Raw genomic sequence first — 16386 nt, 5'->3', positions numbered from 1 at the left:
ATTCTGCCAGTCTGCAAACTAAACCAACTATTTTTTTTAACTTTGTGCAGCAGGAAATATTTGTAACAGGCGAGGAAGGCATCTCCGAACCCATTGAGTACTTATATTCATGATCACCCTCAACAGTCATATGAACATCTAGATTTCCGAGACTATAAGAGATAGAAATATAATTTTTCCAGACAGCGCAAGTTATTTTTGCAGTTTGTTTAAAATTTTTGCAACGCCTACTAGTACTTCAGCGATATACCAAATACAACCTTCTATAGTTATATTATAGTATTTTTCCGGTAAATAAATTTGGTATATGTATTTTTAGAATATGGTTTTATTGGAAATGGGTAACAGGTGTCTCACAGTCGAGTATATTAAGAATTCAGAAAAATCCTTTTGGGCAATCTTCTTTTTTGGGATCACAATCATCTTTCGGTGGCTTGCTGTGAGGTGGGGGACCATAGGGTCCATATGGGCCAGGTGGTGGGTAGTAGATGGGATACCAACCCCAGAATGGTGGTGGATAAGGTGGACGGTTGGGATAACCGGGTGGATAGTGACCAGATTGGTGACCAGACTGGTGGCCAGATTGGTGACCCGATTGGTGGCCAGAGTGATGAGGCTTTGGCTTTGGCTTAGGCTTGGGCTTCGGCTTGCCGCTGCTACCGCTGTGTCCGCTGCTGCCACCGATGTCGCCACCCTGCACCACCAGCGTGCAGAATGTGGTCGTAGGCTTCTGACCGTGGTGCTCAGATTCCTCATTGTTCTCGTTTTCGTTATCGTTACCTTCATCGTTGTCAGTATTGTCACCATCGGAAGGAGTTTCATCGTGGTAGTGGCTCAGCGATTTGCCACCATCATCGTCATCATCAGTGGAGACAACGCAGAGTGGATAGACTTTCTTGGTCTTCTTCTTGTCAAAGTCAAAGAAAGAGGGGAAATAATCGGAGGAGGACAGGCCTGTCTTGTGAGCCAAATGCTTGATGCCATTCAATGGACTGCTCAGCAGACGAGCCTCAGAGACTTGACCCTCATCGTTGGTCAGCTTGAGCAGCTCATCGTACTCCTCACGCGTCACCTGATGGAATCGCAGCAATTGTGCCCTAGGAGCTGTTGAGTGTGAGGAGGAAGCGGGTGTTTTTTTATAGGAATCATTTCAATACTTTGTACAACTTACCAGCATTGGCTGCAACTGCGCAAAGCGCGATCACTGCCACAAGTTGTAGGATCTTCATAACAGCCTTAGCTCAGCGGTCGCTGTGATAGAATAACTTTCGACAGGCCTGACAACATATTTATATCCGACTTTTGCTCTCGCTGATTTCGTATTGACTGTTTTGATGGCCCTAAAGTGCCCATTGGTCATTATCATTCAAATCAGTTGGAACTTAATAGTGTTATTAAACTGCCCCGCCCTTGAGCCAACTTAAACTATACCAAGTTAAGCAGCGACAATGTGGGTATAATTTAATCGCTGTTCCACATTCTGTAAGAATTCGCTCAATGATGATTTCCACTTGAATGAACCAAGCCCCTAATTGGTTATTCGCTTGCTTTCGTCTGGGCCCCAAAATGAAAAAAAAGCACAGAAAACATGAAATAAAATAAGAACATGGGAACATGAGAGATTATACTTAATAGTCGATGCCTTTATGCGATAACTGTTTATTTATGGTCCATTTCGCTCAACGAGCAACGGCGAAATGCTTTCCCATTCAATGACTTGCGATCTAAATATTGTCTTGGATTTGTGCCATCGATTCAATTATAAATATGGCAACACGAGTAGCTCCATTTTTGGTTTTGGCCTACAATAGAAACAGCATTAAGGAAACTACATCTCTTAAAACTCTTTTTAAGTATTGCAAATTTAAATTGTATTATATTTGTCAGTTAATCACAGATCGTGTGAATCAAGTGGACTCTTAGAAATTATATTCATTATGGTCAAACAAGGGATTAAAGTTTTACTTTTCCCATAAACTTCTTCCTTTGTTTAAGTATTTTGGAACTCGTGACTTTACCTAATTGAGTTATTCCTATTGGGGAGAATTTATTGTGAAGAAACTGTGTCATAGCATCAATTGGATAAAGCTTGATTTTATAGCTTTTTTATGTCAGTTTTATTTTATGAATTTCATGAGAGTCAGCTCATATTTAGAAGATTCTAAAAATAGTGTAGAAAGATAGATTCATCTTTTGACATTCACTAGAATTTTTTCGATCACTTAATTCACGAAGTTTTCTATAAAATATTAAATCTTTTCAAAGTTTATTTTTGGAATCAAACTGTTTTTATCTGTAAACCATTAATTTATTTTTCCTTAAAAATAAATCAAATGCTTTAATTCGACCTCAATTAAAGTACTTTCATTTAAAACTTCAATCAGTTTCGTTTATTTTTCTGTATAATCAAATCATTAAAGAAATAGGTTTATAAACTAATGGTAATATTCATTTTCGTAGCTTCCATCCACATCGCCATCGACTTCATATGCCTCCTCGTCTTCGTCTTCCTCCTCCTCAAGTGCGGCGGTCTGCTCGTAAAACTGATACGGATTAAAAGGCGGTGGAGGGGGTCTGTAGTAGGGGGAAGAAGGATAGAGTGGCGGCTGGCCAATAGATGGTGGAAACTGGCCATAGCCGGGCTGATTGCCAAAGGAGCCGTAGGGATTGAAGCCATCGTAGGGATTCTGATTGAAGCCTCCATAGGGATAGCCGCCGCCATAGGGACTGCCATAGGAGCTGCCATAAAGGGTTGGTGGGAGAGGAGGTGGGGGCAAACCATAGGGGTTGTATTCACGGGAGGCACCAGCGTCTGATTTCTTCTTTTGCACCTTCGACTTGGACTTGGATCTGGTCTTGGGCTTGGGCTTGTTCACTTTGGGCGCGGGGGTTGTAGTGGCCACCAGTTGCTCCTTGTTGCTCTCGGCAGCAATGGAAACTGGCTCGGCAACAGCTGGAGCAACTGGCTCGTTGGTTTGTGGCTCAATGGGCAGCTCTTGCTCTGGCACAACAGCAGCATTGTTTTCGTGATACCAGTAAGGAGCAAAGCTGGGATTGTTAACCGCTGATTGCGACTCTATTGCCGGGTCCTTCTTCAGCACAACGATGCAATTGATGACAGAATCCTCATCGGAAAGTTCCTTAGTCTCCAACGCTCTTGGTTCGGTTGCATCTACAACAGCGTCTGAGAGACTGCGCTTCATCACACACAAAGGCTGGCCATCGAAATCGATCTTTGACTGCTCCGAGCGACTTGTGGTGGTCAGTCCAATGATGCGCAGCAACGAATTCCAGCCGTTGTCGAGACTGTTGCGTACGGCGGTGAATCCAGCGCTGGTTAAACGCGCCTCGGAGATCAGATTCTTGCCATTGGTAAGCTTGAGCAGCTTCTCGTACTGCTCCTCATTAATGGGATAGACGCGCACTAGTTGCTCCGCCTTGGGTGACGATTGCTCCACTGTCTGCTTATCCGCTGAGGGTGCGGCTTGAAGGCAACTCAATGTAGCTAGCACGAAGAGCAGGCTCAGATATCGAAGCACGCTCGATTGCATTGTGAAAAAGCTGTGCAAAATCTTAAGATACTAAGATTCATTTGGCCTGCGACGGTTTTATTTATACATTCGTCCAACAAAGTGAGGAGAAAACAACGGTAAATATTAACCAAATATTGCAATTAACCAAAGAAGTTGAACATGCGAGCAGCGATTTCATCCATTTTAATAAATTAAGTAGTCTGTAATCTGACACACATTCGAGATCGAGTCAATGAACGCATTAAAGCTCAGCTCCATCAACATCACTCTGACCACAGCTCAGTCAAGCCATAAACTGAACTAGAGAAGTTGTCATGAGACTTGAAACTTGGAACTGGTTGTCAGAGCCTATGACGACAAATGCTAATGAGCATAACGAATTTGTCAGTCGCAAATAGATTAAAAATCATCGTTTAGCTCGATTGACATCTGATTGTGGGAATAACACACTAACAGTTCTTTAATTTATGTGCATACGATTCCATCGCCACCTCAAGATACTCTCACAACGAGGCGGGCACATTGATGTGTTCATGTGGCATACAGCTTGTCTCTCTGAACCGGATCTGAATTGTGTGAAAAATACCAAATATTATGTGTGTTTAATTTTACTGAGCGCTTAAATTCTTAAAATTATTCTGAGAAATATTTTTAATCAATTTAATCTGGGTAAAAGTTTTATCTCTTTTACCATTAGTGAGATTCAGATTTGTTCTTCTTAAAAAATTAAAAATGTTATGTATTTATCTAGATATATGTCAATAACATTCTTTGTATAGTTCTACAACTAAGGGTATTTATATATTCTGTTTTTTTTTTTTGTTTTTCTACTCGCTTTGGTTTTGGGTTAAATAGCTGAATGATTGGCTCGATACTCCATCACATGGAAGTCTGTTAAACTGCGATGAAACGAAGAAGACACAAATAGCTTTTTTTTTAATTTTTTTAAGTGTCTCTCTGATCCAGATTTGAATTGTGTGATAAGTACCAACTATTTACTTTCATTATGTGTGTACTATTTAAATGATTGAAGCGAGTGCTAAAATTGTTTGTTCTGGGAAACAATTTTGTCGAAGATTGTCCGGGTGAAAGTTTTTCATTTTGTTTTTTTATTTTAGCGAAATTAAGATACACCTAGATTCATTGTTTTCAAAGAATGAAAGGTGATTTCTATTTAACTAGATATACATCAGAAATATTTTTTGAATAGTTCAACACTCAAGAGTAGAAGAAATGACTACTACGACAACTACAAGAATCGACTACTACGACATTAATTACGAAATTAAAATTCTTAAAATGTTTGCATAGTTCTACTACAAAAAGTATTTCAAATTCGAAGATGTTTGTTCTAATTTTAGTTTTCTTCTCTTCGTTTGGCGATATTGATGTTCATTTGACGAGAGATTTGTTCGATGCTCAATTATCTGAAATTCTGTGAAGACGAAATAAGACACACCGAGTTTTTTGTAATTTTTCTAACTCATAATTATATTTCACTTAATTCATTTAAATTATGTGTGTGTGTGGGTGTATTTGGTATGGTGTGTGTGTAAGTGTACCTAAACATGTAGTTTCAAATGCTGCGACACGTATGAATAAACACTTAGTTTATTGTACACATTTCTCTTTGTTTGATAGACTGTCATGTTGCTTACAGTTAATAGATAAACTGACACAATACAGCTTAAGATATGCGTGTATGTGTGTGACAGTGTGTGAGTGGGTGTCTGTGTATGTATATCTTATGATTCTGTTTATATATATATATTTCTTTCGGTTTATGCTTATTATAAATATTAGTTATCGTCTGACCATTTAATGCAAAATTAATTATAAGTAATTTATGTATTTACAGAGTGTTTTCATTACTTAATTATCTACGCTTACAAACGCACACACACAAGCACTTATACTCACACATTCGCACACCCACACACACAGCTGAACTCACATACACACAAACAAATCGATCATTTATACCCAACAAATCTCGTGTCCTGTTTGCACTCTCTGTATCCATTTATTTTTTGTTTTATAAAATTCTCACTAACTTTGTCTATTTGTTGTTGCTGAAATGTTATTTATATGTTATTTTTTTGTTGTTGCTTTGCTTTTTCTATAAATAGTTTATTCTTTGTCTGTTACTCGTTTTGCTGTAGTTTGTGTTGCCAATTTGTGTTTTTGTTTTTTTTTTGGTGCCGCAGTTATCCAAATGAAAACAGATATAACATTTAAATTGTATGTAGCTTTTATGTTCAATTTTATTATTATTTAAGAGTTAATTAAATCTACAGTTTGCTACTAATGAATTTATTTACAGTGCTCGCACATTTTCATCAATTTCCATCGATTTCCAGCCAATCACCACTTACCATCAATTTTCATTCAGCTTGCGTTAAGCACAATTATAAATCGCATTTCCATATGCTCTTCTCTTCAATCAGCCAAAACTAATTATCTCTCTAACGATGCTCTCTCTTTCTATATATATGTATATACATGGTACTATCGAACCCAAATTGGAAAGCTTTTAACAAATTTGTTCAATACGAATTTCTCTACCAGTTTTGTTATTGTGTTTTTCATTTTCATTTGCGTTTTTGAGTGTGTTTCAATGTGACAATTTAATGAGCCCGGCAATGCTGATGAATTGGGTAGCTAGTGAGTTGTTAAGCAATTATATGAATTCAGATTGATTTCGTACTGTTTTACCCTAGCAGATAGTTTTCCACTTTCAACGTGGGGCTAAGAACTAATCGAGTGTTGAATGATAATATCGAGCATTGAATTTTGTGCAAAATTATAAAGCCAACACAATTTCAATTTCTAATTTAAATTAATGGTAAATTAAATTAAATATCTATAAATATCTTTCAATGTATAAAAATATATATATAAAATACCTCATCTGCCAGGGTTTGCTAAAAATCGACTTGCGATGTTCTTTTATGTAGTTTTAAATTTGCAATTTAAATGAGCAAATCATATGAAAAATTTTGGATGCTACTCAAATTAAAAATAAACTTTCAATATACGAATTTGAAAACACTAAAAACCTGCGGAATGCTATTTATTTACAGCGAATAATTTGTTGTATTGTATTGTATTGTATTGTTTTTAGGCTAATCGAATAACTGTGAGCGACAGAAGTTTGTATACGATCGACTGACTGACGGGGTTTGAATATGAAGCATATTTATAGCTAGTAAGTCTTAATTCATAATGAGAAATGTCGGTAAACTGTTTTTCTATTGGCAAGTGAAGTGGTGTGCCAACAAATGCGCTAAGTGATCACAAAATGTGTTTTATCTGACAATATTGAGATAACAAAATACTTACATCAAAAGAAATATTTATTGCAAATTGTGAATTACTTTTGTGACCACAAGTGCATTTGCTGTTCTACAGTTGGCTTAACTCTTAACTAGTTATCGATATATGTTTATATATAAAGAGATACTTATTTATTCTGATTATTTTGTTTGCTTTTTATATATATTTTTTGTGTTGTTCTCCATGGTTGATTCCGTTTTCCGTCTGCTTGGCTAAACTTACTCGAAATCGCTTAAAGTTTAGAGAGTTTTTTGTTATTCACTAAGTGCTTGTTTATCTTTAGATACGAAATCAATGCGATCCGATTCGATTCGATTCAATCATGTCTTGAATTTAACTAAACTGCAGCTTTCTTATATCATCATTCCCATCATCATCGTCATCGTTATCAATAGCATTGCGATGATTGTAGAGTTCACCATCATATCCTTGGGGGTTCCATTCCTTCATCTCATGCACTGCACAAGCCGTCGACTATCGAGGCGATTGCTGGGACGGGGGCGGGCATTAAATGTAGTTGCTGTTGCTGCAGCTGCTGCTGCTGTCGCTGCAACTGTTGTTGGGTAGTGCGACAATTGCCTCGGTGGCAACTTTGACAGCTGCAACAGCGCGGCCATTGTCTCAGACGTCGCACCACTCACATACCAATGCTGCAGGCAGCAGGAGACGATGCTCAGCAGCATGCAACAAATTCCGCAATAGAAACTGTTGCTGTTGCTGCTCGAATTGTGCTGCATTGCCGCCGGGTGTTCACCTGACAATAACAAACAAGAATAGAACAACATATAAATGTCAACATGGATGATAATAAAAGTAAAGTGAAAGTGAAAAGTGCATTGTTAGTTGTTAATTGTTAACAAGACTCCAGTGAAGCGCATGCGTAAACGGATGCAATTTAGTTGAGCAGCTCTTCAAGCAATTGCTGTCGTTGTTGCTGCTCTGATTACCTGTGTCAGGGCAGGTTCAATCGCCCCGGGGCATAGAGTCACACACACATAAAGGGGCATCTTCTTGGGTCGCATCAGAGCACTGATAATATCGACGACTTGCTACTGCTGCTGCTGCAGTTGCTCCACTTTGCCTGTGCGCATTTCCTGTTTGCCAAACAAGCAACTAACAACATCGACAACAACAACAACACGTTGTTATGTGTTATATGCGCACTTGAGCACACAGAAGAGGTTGCTGCCTCTGCTTCTGCTGTTGAAGTTGATGTTGTTTGCTGTATACATATGTGTGTGTCTTTCCACCTGAAGCAGCTCTTGATTATTGGCATTTCAGCTCACAAGAAATAATTTCCGCACTTCTTTCATACAGTGTGCTTTCCCTGCTTTCTCCACGTTCCCCACTTTCCCCCCAATTGCGAACACTTCTTTCGTCTTCCCTTGTAGTTGGCATTCAATGCATTCAGTTGAAATGCTCAAATTGCAATGTGCGCGCTCTGCTAACAGGCAACTTCCTGTCATAAACATGCAAAACTGTCAAACACACACTGACATTCACATACTCACGCAGACACACACACACATTCAGTACACACACATACTCACCAATAATTACGTGCACGTAGACGCTGGAGGTTTTTGCCACAGTCGGCACACAGGTGTAGTTGCCGGTGTCGCCGGGCATGGCACGCTTGATTTTTAATCTATGGAAAAACAGTGAGAGAGACAGCAAATGTGTGAGTGAAAGGGATAGAGCGAAGCATGCACAGTTGGTTAGTGGTGGCTGAAAGTGAATGCGAATTGCGAATGCCAGCAAATGAATAACCTACTCTATGCCAGGGCACGGTGTAGCTGCCACATCAAATGCGCCTGTCTCCTGCCACCTTTCTACCCTTTCTCTTCTCCTACCAATTGGAGGCAAACGTTTTGTTGCATCAACATTAAAAACTTTTGCTACTTTATGGGCGCGTATTGCCCTCTCTTCCTCTCTTCTATAGTATCCTTTGACTATGAATCTGACTCAGATACTGATGCTGATGCTGACTGCTGCTCTTATTGCCCGGCATCTGCATTTTATGGTCGACAGTGTCGTTAGTTAACGGCATAAATGCACAATGAGCACATGTAGCCATGTATAGCCATAGGGTAAACTCTCAGCTAACCAACCAACGAGCTACGAACACTGCACTTCAGCTACTCCCTGCTTCGTGTCCTCTTCCTGTGTGGACAGCAACTCTGCGACTGTAACTTCCGAGGGTGACAGCAAAAACTAAGGCAAATTAAAAGTCACACACGGCTAACTGCAGACAATTGTGTACGATATTATCCGTAGTTAGTTTATACGCTATGAAATACCCTTTGAGCGTCAGATTTAGTAATACTACAAGAATTTTATTAGTATTGAAAATAATTTCCCATTTTTCAAACCCACTTTAATATATTTTTAATGTCTTTTTAATTGTCTCTCTTATTGTTATTGTTATTTACTTTTTCTAATAATACTTTATCTACTGCTTGACTTAACATTATGATATTTTTTATTTAACATCTTCTCTTTCATTAAAAATCTTCAATATTCTTATTTTCTTCTAATAAATATTAACTCTACATTTTCTACAGATGTTCTGATTATTTATTATTTATGTAATGCATTTTATTTATTAAATTTGACTATTTTTTCTCTTTAACTACTTCCTTTAAAATTAAAATTATCTAAAATTCTTTAATTAATCTCTGAATTTCTTTATTTGCACGAACATTTTTATTGCATATTATTTAATAAATTTTACTAATTCCTTTCTTTCCTAAAGTGCTTCCAGTTCTCGCTTCAAATGGCTCTCTAAAGTTTCCTACTCAAATATATCCTGTAAAATTGAAAGCAATAGCTAGCATTCTCACTTCTTTCCGCTTCTCCACTCTTTGCATGTCTGCCAGTCTTTGCAAGTGGAAATGTACTTTACATTTCCGCTTTACAATTTAATTAAGTGCTCGACATTTTAAGGCAAATACTTGAAATGGATTTTCGAGTCGAGCTTTGTTTTGCAATCACACATACCTGGAAGTCAGGCCATCCGACCAATCATCCTCAACTCGTATCCTGGCCATGGAGCTGTCGATTTCGTTCTCGTTCTTGCTGTCGAGCATTTCGCTGCCTGCCAATTTGGAATGAGCATTCAAATTAAATTGTTTTCTTATGTATGTGAGTGGGTAAACATTACGCATACGCACCTTTGTACCAGAATATGTTGCCCAGCTCGTGTGGGCCTTGCATAATTTTGCAGGTTAGGTTAATGTCGCTGCCCGTTTTAACCATCAGATCGCTGGGTCCAAAGATTTCCGCTTTGAGCTCTGCTTAACAATGCCAAGAAAAGGGAAAGGGAGAGAGAATGAAAAAAAGAATGCAGAACAAAAAGTCACTTAAGTTGAGAACACATATACAGACACAAAGCGCTGTTTGTGTAATGATAATAATAATAATAATGTTAATGATAACGCCCGACTTGACTGTTAGCCTCCCTCCATCCGTCTAACCGTCCGACTTTCTGTCTGTCCCACTGTCTGTCTGACTGCCTACTTTATTACACAGACGCGTGTCTCTATTATGCTGGCGATAAGCTTTTGTTATGCCATATAAAAGCCAGCAGCAACCACATACACTCACAGCGAAAAAGTGTGTGGGCGAGATACTCGTACTGAATGCGCACTCATACGCCCCGTTGTACCTGCAACGGTTATTCTGCGTTTGCCACAATGGGGAATTGTCTAAAAATTTGCCGCTTTTCATTTGCAGCGAGCGAAATCAAAGTGTCAACGCTGAAGTGCCTTTTGTTGTTAAAGCCAAACTGTCGAACGATTTCAATTGAAAATGGAAAATTGCTTTGGACAGCACGCCAAATAAGATTTTCGGTGCGAGCTTATGACTTTCGACTATCTCGCCCACGTATATATATTGAGCTAAGAGTCTTGACAGTCGCTGTAATGGAAAATGTCCCGATTGAATTGAGCGATGGTGACTTTAAGTTTAACATTTTGTTGCCTCATTGCCACTAATGTCTGTAAGCGCTTAAAAGCGAACACCAAAAACTAGCACACACACACATTCGCAATTTGCCGCGTCACTGTTGTTGCAACAACAGCAAGAACACACGTTGTTTGCTCCACTTTTGAGCAGCGACAAGCGTACACCACGTTTTTGCGCCTTTGCAACTTCGGTGCTAAAGAACCGCAAAGCCAGCGTAAATAAATTGCAACCGACGACTTCAACGGCAACTGCAAATGAAAGTGGAACTGGAACTGGAACTCTGCCTGCCTGCCTGACTGCAACGATGATGGGATGAAAAAGGAACCAGAGGCATAAGGGCACTCGGTTGGCACGACTCTACGGCTGATACTTTGGCACTCTTTTCTCATGCCACACACACCATTGACATGGCTAAGCTTTGCTTTGCTTACTCTACACTCTACTTCACTACGTTTTTGTGTGCTTCGCGTTATTCCCCTCAACTATTCCCATCTTATGTAGCTCCCTTCGGCTGCCATTCAATCGAGCGGCAACGAAAAACCATTTGGCAAAAGTGTAACGCAAAAAGTGTTGCATACTTTTGGGCTCTCGCTGATTTGCATGAGCTTCATATGCGCTCTGCCGCGAGTGTGTGTCTTTATGCGCGCCCATAAATTGCCATGCGAGGGTTGCCCAAGGCATCTACCTAAACCACTAAGGTGTACGAGTATACCTGATGCCGATAGCGAAATGAACAGCTGGAATTGAAAAGTTTTTAATGTTCTATATAACTTTTGTTTCCCATTTCTGCAGCTTGTTTTATGGCTACTTGTGTGTATCAAGTCTATGCCTACTTTATTTTCAATTGGGGTATATTAGTGCAGCAATTCATAAAGCCGAAATTCGTTAGTATTCTTAATTAATTTTTTAAAATTTGTGAAATTTGTTGATTAGGAAAATAATAATTACAGGTTATTCATTTGCACAATTAGAATACAATACATATTTTATTTACGTGAGTAGCTTCGACTATTCCTATACTAATTTGAGTTTGACTCTTCACCTATAACGCAAGCTATTTGTTTAATGGAGTTAACCTTTTAAACATATATGATTATCAGGTGACAATGATGAATGACATTTACCGCAGCTAAAATAAGCCTACTTTTGTATTATGAACACGTATCGAATGAAGATCGTATTTAACTTTAATGGTTACTAGTTCCGAAATTTCGATTTTATCGATTGAATGTTTAATTGTATTGTATTATATTATATGTACAATATTAAACTTAAGTTTTCACAAACCCCTACACATTGCAAGCAGTGTACCAGCAAGCAGAGCAAAGATGAATTCAAGCAGTGTGTAACAATATGACTACAAGCAGTGTATCAAATAGATCAACTGAATGATCTTTTTAGCAATAATAATAATTCCAGTTTAAATTAACCATACATGTTGGTTGATGAGTTTTTATTCCTATGTCAAAAAAAAAAAAATATAATAAAATAATGATATTTTAACAACTCTATATATTTTATATATTGATTAATAGTCCATTTGCATATGTAGATTTTGATAGTACGATAAATGTGAAATCATTTTAATAAGTTAATATTATTTTAAATGTCTATTCGACCGAACAAACGTTCGAACGTTTCAGTTGTGCTTAGTTATGGTAATAAAATGGATTATTGTCGCAGTACTTGCAGTCTGTCAGCTGAGTTTTAATGTGAGTCTTGTGTTTAAAGCTATTCCACTCTAAAATTTTGTATTACTAAATATAGAACGCAGGAGAATGTAAGTTGACGAATTTGGTTTGTCGCTCATACAATGAATCTTGGTTTCTCATTCATCATTGCCGCCTTCGAGCGATAAATCGTTACAAAACTGTGATGAATTTTAATGCAACAGTCTTGCATCCTGCTTATCACATCAATTTGGAGTCGCGCTTTCTAAAGAAGGCCAGCGGCTATAAGCCTTTTCTCTACAAAGTCAATCTTGATATTTGCCAATTTGTAAATAGACCTTATAATCCGGTTGCTATAATATTTTATAGAATGGTGAAACAATTTACCAATTTCAATCATTCGTGTCCCTACATGGTGAGTAGTACAAATGAATAAGTATAGCTTACAGCAATAGAATTCTATTCAAGGGCCCACAAATTATTGATGGATTTCATATGAGCTATGAGAAGTTTCGAGTTCCATGGCCAGGAGGCGAATTTTTACTCGAAATCGATTGGTTATTTGACAAAAAACGACAGTTTTCAACTAACATTTACTTTACAATTGATGAAAATGTATAAACTGTGACTATTAATATGAATAAAATATAATATAAATGTTAAATGTTTGTGTATTAATATTTTAAGTATGCATTTCTATTTCACGAATAGAGAAAGCAAATTTTCTATTTGTTTTGTAATTCATATACAAAAAATGAGCGGCACCCATCAAAAAAGTTATTAAAATAAGTCAAGTAATTTACTCTATGATTACTCATTTCTTATTAAATTGCTTAATGAATTCTTGCTTTCTATTGATTCAGATGAGTTTATTTCATATAATAGAATAGTTTCTGATATTATACGCATTCAAATCATATTTCCATCTACTTAAAGCAAATATGATAAAGGTATTTTTATTCTTATTTCTTTCGTAAATTTCTTATTGTTTAGGAAATGTTGAGATTTATATCTAGCACTTCTATGAAAAGGACCTGCCAAAGACAACGATTCTGTTTTGCAGAGGATCTGATCTGGCGGGGTAAATGTTAATCTAAATTAAATGCCAAGCATGGTAATAATACACTCCCGAAAGTGGAAAACAAACCCCAAATGGAATTCGAACATTGCAGACGATTATCTGGCTGCTTTATGGACCCGCAGAGGGTGTTGACTGCGCGTTCTTCGTCTGCAGCTCCTTTGCTGATTGTTGTTGCTGTTATTGGGGTTGTAGTTGAAGAAGTAGTTGTTATCGTTGTTGTTGTCCTTGCTGTTGCTGTTGTTGTGCCTGGCAAAACAATTGTGGCAGGAAAAGCTAAACCTCTCTCGACTATGACTTTTGCCGCTGACTTGGCTACAGCAGTTGGCCCAAATGCGCGCAAACAAAGAGGAAGAAAGCCGAAAATTATTGCCACACACATGCAGCTGACAACGCGCTAACTTTGCGCCCACAACCGCACACGTTACCCCTCGCACACTCTTTACTCTATATGCTTCTGTGTGTTGGTTAATTCATGTGGCATCACGTATACGTATGCAGGTGCTAACTGTGTGTGTGTATGGAAGTGTGTTTGTACCCGCATATAACTGTACTTTCGTTTGGCTTCCGTTTTAGCCATGTTTGCCATTCTTGCATTGCCTGCTGACAACTCTCGGAAATATATGAGAGAGGTTTTTCTCTTCACGCTCCTTTCAAATAATAGAAATATACTTGCCAGTTGCCCTCGAGGGCAAATTGCTTATTTAACAATAATTAGATTAACTGTTTGCGGCAATTGGCATCTCTGCTTTGCTGCTACCACCAAGAGGGTCACCTGCATTATGAATGTCGAGCGTTTAGGCCAAAACCAATTGGGGCAGGCTCTGCCCAGTTTGCCAGTCTAAGCGCAATTCCGGTTATTGGCCCAGCTGTTTGAAGTTTTCATTAGTTGACCCAGGCGCAGCAGCAACACACACAGAGCAAGAGAGAGAGAGAGAGAGGCCAAAAAGCTGCCGAGTCCACGTTCTACACGTTTTGGCCACATTATGCTGGCCAGCTGCCAAGGGGCCTCACAAAAAACACGATAAAGGCAGCTGGCAAACAGAACTGAGAACTCAGCTTGACTGAGTCTTGTTTACACACACAAGAGAGTCAACGAGGAAAGCTCAGAATTTGTGCAGCCACAGAAGGCCAACTGACAGACAGACAGACAGACGGACTGGTAGACATATAGACAGCCAACGAGACGAGACGAAACGAGAGAGAGAGGGAGAAAAGTCATGAAAATGCATTTTCATTTTTCTTGATTTCGCGCATAAAATGCGCATAAGCCTATATGCCCATAAACATAAACATTTGGAGCAATGAACTTTGCGCATGGCATACTTTTGGGCGCCACAATGCAGCTACTAGGCTTGTGTTATGCTCTGTGCAATCAACTGCGGGAACCAGCGGGTATGCCAGGCTAATGGATGCACTAAAAGAGCTCTGAATTCCTTTGATGCTCCAGGGTTGTATAGAGAAAACTACGGGAGCCAAAACATAGCACGGTTGTGAGTCAGTCATTTATCTAATAAAAGCTTTCTAGTCAAATTTTACTTTGAGTTTAAAGACAGATATCAAGTTTATTTGAAACTATAAAATCCGTCAAGTTTTAAGCAAATTAAAAACAAATAAATTTAAGCAAAATCAGTTAGTCATCACTGTATTTAATATATTCTACTTTAAAAATAAACATAAAATATTATTACAATTTTAAGTTCTACATTCTTTGTATTATATAGGGTAACCCTTGGACCATCCTTTAGCCTTGTTTACTATTGCAATGTGGCTGCTGCTGTTGTAAAAATTTATTTCCCCGCATATGTTGATGTATGTTTGCACACATGTACAACATATACGAGTATTTATTGCCTCGTTCTTGTTCTCGTTCTCGTTCGCATTCGCAATTCTCAGCTCGTTTCGCAGCGCTAAGTGACATACAACAATTTAACAGTTTTCCTCATTCTTCTTGTTGTTTTTTTTTTGTTTATTTGGGGTGCAGATTTAAAGCATAATTTGAGTGTTGGTTGCGAAATGCAAAGTTGAGCGCTTTAAGCACACATCCCCTGGCCATTAATCTTGCGTCTCGAAACGCAAATTGCTTGGAATTAATTGTCAAATCAAATAAATAAATTCAATTTGTAAAAGTCAGTCGCACAATTGATTGGAATATTCTTAAGAATTTCTTCGCGATGCTTGTCAAAATGGCCCCGAACAAAAGGCCCCCAATGAAATGCCAAAACATCATCATCATCAAACATCGTCATCGCCGTCGCCGTCTGCCCCAGACATAATCCTGAGCTCCCCTCTCCTTCATAATCATAATCGCGGCAATGTCCTTCATGCCATTGCCAATTTCATTCTTCTGATTATTATTATTATTATTATTAATAATAATTCGGGAGACATTAATCATGCGTCTAGCAAGCGCTCCACCTACAGCTTGATAATATCCTTGTAATTTATCATTGCGAGCGCTTTTTTGCCCTCTGTGTCTTTTACTCTCTCCTTCTCTCTCTCTCTCTTTTTCTACTTGCCGACCTGCCACAAACAATGCAAATAGTAAAACATTTTGTTATTACTAGCGCAAATTATGTTTGCAATTTCATTTGCGTTGCGGCCTTTCCTACATTCCTACACTCTACCTAAAACAGAACACGTTTCACTATTTAAGTAAGAAATATACTCACATTTTGTAGAAAGTGGAAACAAGAGAAAATATTTGCGTATTTTTGTTCTACAATCTAGAATTGCTTGTGTCAAATTAATATAATTCTTATTTTTATTGGTTGCTTTTTAGTTTGTAGTTTATTAGTACAAG

At 38.2% G+C, this 16386-nt stretch overlaps 3 protein-coding genes across 4 annotated transcripts in view; all 3 read right to left on the bottom strand.

Moving 5' to 3' along the window:
* Nucleotides 1-329: 329 nt before the first annotated feature.
* Nucleotides 330-1254, bottom strand: LOC117566565 (salivary acidic proline-rich phosphoprotein 1/2). Its single transcript, XM_052004451.1, has 2 exons — nt 1172-1254; nt 330-1104 (listed from the first exon to the last, which is right to left on the bottom strand). Exons 1-2 carry the CDS (start codon nt 1227-1229, stop codon nt 377-379), a joined length of 786 nt encoding a protein of 261 aa, XP_051860411.1. The 5' UTR covers nt 1230-1254; the 3' UTR covers nt 330-376.
* A 1181-nt stretch (nt 1255-2435) lies between these two features.
* Nucleotides 2436-3551, bottom strand: LOC117566566 (uncharacterized). Its single transcript, XM_034246107.1, has one exon. The coding sequence runs from the start codon at nt 3549-3551 to the stop codon at nt 2436-2438; it is 1116 nt and encodes a 371-aa protein (XP_034101998.1).
* Nucleotides 3552-6935: 3384 nt separating this feature from the next.
* Nucleotides 6936-16386, bottom strand: part of LOC117567394 (zwei Ig domain protein zig-8) — a 73296-nt gene continuing 63845 nt past the window's right edge. Inside the window, exons 5-8 of one of the 2 annotated variants that reach the window (XM_052004214.1) lie at nt 10043-10165; nt 9870-9966; nt 8420-8517; nt 6936-7623 (exon numbers count right to left, since the gene is read on the bottom strand). In XM_052004214.1, the coding sequence (XP_051860174.1) occupies nt 7316-7623; nt 8420-8517; nt 9870-9966; nt 10043-10165 (626 nt within the window). In that variant the 3' untranslated portion in view covers nt 6936-7315. The remainder of the gene's footprint in view (nt 7624-8419; nt 8518-9869; nt 9967-10042; nt 10166-16386) is intronic. The other variant, XM_034247345.2, reaches the window with a different exon arrangement.

Source organism: Drosophila albomicans, chromosome 3 (genome assembly GCF_009650485.2).
Source record: "Drosophila albomicans strain 15112-1751.03 chromosome 3, ASM965048v2, whole genome shotgun sequence".
NCBI lineage: Eukaryota > Metazoa > Arthropoda > Insecta > Diptera > Drosophilidae > Drosophila > Drosophila albomicans.
The sequence above is the reverse complement of the archived record's forward strand: the minus strand, read 5'-3'. Positions and strand labels throughout refer to the sequence as shown.

Bases quoted from the DNA above. Each gene is read 5' to 3' on its own strand.
- LOC117566565 (XM_052004451.1), bottom strand. From the start codon at position 1,229: ATGAAGATCCTACAACTTGTGGCAGTGATCGCGCTTTGCGCAGTTGCA. The intron at 1,105-1,171 runs GTAAGTTGTACA...CACACTCAACAG, and splicing joins CGCAGTTGCAGCCAATGCTG to CTCCTAGGGCACAATTGCTG.
- LOC117566566 (XM_034246107.1), bottom strand. From the start codon at position 3,551: ATGCAATCGAGCGTGCTTCGATATCTGAGCCTGCTCTTCGTGCTAGCT.